This window comes from Ostrea edulis, chromosome 5, assembly GCF_947568905.1.
Source record: "Ostrea edulis chromosome 5, xbOstEdul1.1, whole genome shotgun sequence".
NCBI classification, from domain to species: Eukaryota; Metazoa; Mollusca; class Bivalvia; order Ostreida; family Ostreidae; genus Ostrea; species Ostrea edulis.
Window position 1 is genome coordinate 34,257,194 of NC_079168.1, and position 4,332 is coordinate 34,261,525.

At 36.4% G+C, this 4,332-nt stretch overlaps 1 protein-coding gene across 2 annotated transcripts in view; it reads left to right on the forward strand.

Moving 5' to 3' along the window:
- Positions 1-3,356: 3,356 nt before the first annotated feature.
- Positions 3,357-4,332, forward strand: part of LOC125649248 (uncharacterized) — a 16,492-nt gene continuing 15,516 nt past the window's right edge. For both annotated transcript variants that reach the window (XM_056165867.1, XM_056165866.1), the window contains exon 1: positions 3,357-4,332. This exon is cut by the window's right edge. In XM_056165867.1, coding sequence (XP_056021842.1) covers positions 3,506-4,332 — 827 coding nt within the window. In that variant the 5' untranslated portion in view covers positions 3,357-3,505.

Below are 4,332 nucleotides of genomic sequence, written 5' to 3' on the forward strand. Positions count from 1 at the left end.
GACAAGATCCAAAATGGCGGCGGTCTTCTCAGACCTAGGTAAATTAAAAGAAAGTGCTGTAATGCACACCAGAGAGTGGACTTCACATGTTTTTGAGAAATATAAAATACCTGAAAAACCACATACACCGTCAGGTAAAGGTGCAAATGCTCCTTATGAAGATTTGAATATAGAATTGTATAACCCGAACGCAAACATGCTAGGATTTCGAGTTAAATCTCATGAAAGATTGTTGTACTGGATCAAAGCCATAGGTTGCAGATATTATCTTTCTGCTGGAGAAGTTTGTAACTTTGTGTGTGAATGGGTAGATAAGAAGAATGAAAACGATGAAGTCAATGAGGTATTCATACAGCTGGAAAAAAGAAACAGCAAATATGCAGACTACGACACCGAGACTGATGAGAAACTCATAACTTTTCACATTTACCCAAACACTCATCTTATAACTGTTCAGGGACAACAGTATGTGTGGTGGGCGGATCATGAATTCCACTATTTGAAAAACATTGTTGACATTGCTGATGGTATACGTGTAAAGCATACAGAACAAATGTTTCCACCAACTGAAAATATATTGTTAAATGACTCCAGCTGTGCAGATGATAAAGACTTTAAAAGTGTTCTTGGTGATGATTCCATCACTTTTGTGAAAAAAATTAGTACATCGACACCTCGTGTGGTTTCACCAAAACCTGTTCTACCTAATGATATTCAAAGTGTTCAATGTGAAATAAAGAAGATGAATCAGAGTATTCAGATGTTGGAGTGTGAAGTCTGTAAAATTTTACCTACAGTTTCTTGTTTAGAAGAAAAATTCACAACTCTCACTGAAAAAAACATTGAAAAAACTATGCAGATTACTCTTGAAAGATATCTGGACCCAATTCTCAAAGAAAACATTCAATTGAGAAATGAGTTACATGAACTGAAAACAAATACACAGAAAGAAATAAAACTCTTACAAAAAGATGTAGCAGTGTTAAAATCTCAGACCATGGTTACCATATCCAAAAGTTGGCCACAAACTCGGACATGTGAAAACGAAGTGATGTTCGAAACAAGCCATCAAAAACATGTGGACGGAGTTCAGAAACAATGTACACATACATGTTTGTCCACAGAAGAGGACACATCATCTATGCCAACAGAGCATCCCAATGAAATAGCTGAGCCAACGAAACCACTGTCACGTCCTTCTGAGTTCTCATAAAATTGAGATTGTAATGGATTCACATGGAAATGGTATTGACCCTCGAAGGATGTACAAAAACCAAGATATAAACATTCATGTTCTAGGTGCTGGAAAGAAGAATCTAGAGGGAGCTATGCAGTATGTACAATCTTTAGAGTCCCCTCAGCATATAGTTGTTGGTGTTGGCAGCAATGATATTGCAACAAAATCGTCGGAGTCTATAGTTACTCAGATAGAAAATCTTGTGGTCTGTGCGCAGAAGCAGTGCAGTGTACACATTCTGTCTCTACTGGAGAGAATGGATCAAGAAGACTATAATGATCGCGTCAGAACTGTAAATGACAAACTGAGCGAGTCTGACATTAAAGGACACAGAAAATGTTTATTTTATTAGAGTCGACCAGTGCTCCCACTGGACCAAAATTCCCTTTAGCCACTTTTTCGGGGTGCGGCGCAGATAATCTCATGCTATACAATTATTTCCATCATATTATTTTATTCGTTACACTGATTTTAGCATTTGGAATCAGTTACATTACTTAATCATATCCAGCTACCATACCTAAACACTTTTTTCTGAAATAATAAGAAGTTGATTTGTTTGATAATTAAATTTTATTGTGGAAATAAAAAATCAGGTAATAAATCATATAAATATAAACTTCATGATGCTACACCCCTCAGTGAAAACATTGTGTACATTGACCGAAATGCAGATGTCACAAAACATCAAGCCCAATTTAGAGTCGTATCTCAACCATTCCCTATTAAATTTCCGTTTTGGTATGGTAGATTTGGCAATTTGGACAGAATCAGATATTTGAGCCGGTGGGGTTGACTGTAAAGCCAAACATAGATATTTTTCTTTAATTTTAGACTGACTAGGGTCAGGAGGTACAAGTTTAGTGTCAAAATAGAATGGGGTGCATAGTCTTATGAGATTAGCATCTTTATACTGTTGCGCACCGAACTTCAAAGAAAATTATCAAAATTGCTACATCCATATCAATGGTGACCGACCGCATGGTTAATGAAATATTCGAACTAAAATCAAACACATCAAAATCAAAATCTTGTAATCAACGAGCTTGGCTGCAAAAACAAACAATTGATGTATATACATTATACACAATAATACCGGTCGGTTCTGTGGTTAAGAATTGACATTGATGTAGAGATGATAACACGATACTGAATAAGATTTTAAACAGCAGGGTACACAGCTGTCCGATGTACTTTATTATATAATCACCGACTTTTTTGCAGCCATAGATCACCTGAGGCTATTATCTGGCCTTCATGACCAGCTCTGTGTGCACTGGAGCGACGCGAGATTTCCGGTCGCACGCGTTGACTGAGTAAACAAATTTTGACTGCATAAACAAACAGGCGATAATGTGTCGCTGACAAAGGAAAACACAAGACAGATTTTAAAATACAAATTATTGCAAAGAGAGATTTTCGCCACTTTAATTTTTTTTTTTTCGCCATTTTTGAAAAAAATTCGCCATTGGCGAAAATGGCGAAGCCCAGCTCGAGCACTGGAGTCGACTCATACCTAAATGCGGAAAATCCCCAGCTGTACGGGGTTGATGGTGTACATCTAAATGATGATGGACGAAAAACGTTGGTGAAACTAATGAAAGACCATCTAAATCACAAGCTTGGAATGAAACCCTACAAAGACTACAGTACGCGAAGCGAAAACTCTGAAAGAAACTCTAACCATGCAGGAGAATTCAGTAGCGAAAGGACCGAAACAAGTTATGGGCGTAAAAGAACTAACACTCGTAGACAGCATAACAGTCGTAATGGTGGATACATGCAAAACGGCCCTCACAACCATTGGTATCGTGGCCCTCAGAACCGTGGTCCCCGATATAATGACCTCCGAAATGGCCCTCACAACCATTGGTATAGTGGCCCTCAGAACCGTGGTCCTCGATATATTGACGGAAACAAAACTCAGGGTGATTATCTTACAAGCAAGCAAAAGCAGTTAAGCACCGTGTTTAACCAACTATTGAAAATGATTCAATAGTCCCTCAACATTTTCAATCAATTATGTACTCTAATGCATATATCAAGTATCTGTGGATCAGTTTGTAGTTGTTTTATAATTTTTGAATATGTTGATAATCTGACAAAACATGCATGTTGCCCAACATGAAACTTGTAGTATCTAACTACGGTATCATTGCTATATTATTGTTATTCTTAGCATTGTATTAGTTTGATTTTTCAAAAATTACTGTACCTTCATTTTTTTCGCTGTATATGGTTTTATATGTTTTTTCATAGGATTCATAAATGTTTAGGTTAGGTTGTTGGAATATTCATGGCTTGAATATTTCTAAGTTAGATGATGTTACAAAAGTGTGTTCAAAATATGATATCATGTGTTTCTTAGAAACTATGTCAAAGGAATCACCAGGAAATATCCCTGGTTTTACTACACCATTTGTTGTTTCTGCAAAAAAAGCAAAGAAAAGAGGAAGAAGCTCTGGTGGTATTTTAGTATACACAAAACCAAATTTGCGACAACATGTCAAAATGTTAAAAGGAAGTGATTCCACATTATGGATTAGAATAGACTCAGAGAATGTAGGGTTACAGATGAAGAAACCATTATTCTGTTGTTTTTGCTATATTAAACCCTACTGCAGGAAAGATTTCTCAGAAACTGTATTTAATCAACTTGAAAATGAAGTTGTTGAATTTATGAAAGAAGGGGAAGTTCTTTTGTGTGGCGACTTTAATGCCAGAACAGGGGGATTAACTGATTACCTGTCATCAGATGAAATAAGACAAACTTTCTCAGATTGCCCAGTACCTAACTGTTATACACCAGACATAAATCTCCCCCGCAATTATTTAGACAAACAATCAAATAGCCATGGTGAACTTCTTACTAAAATGTGCAAGTCATCTCATCTACGGATGTTAAATGGCAGATTTCTTGGTGATTCCTTGGGTTTCTATACTTTTTTCAATTCTAATGGCAAAAGCACAGTGGATTATATGTTAGCATCTAATACTTTGTATCACAAGATAATTTATTTCAGTGTTGATACACCAAATGAATTGTCTGATCACTGTATTATTTCTACTAGTTTAAGACTAGAGAAGCCATGTCT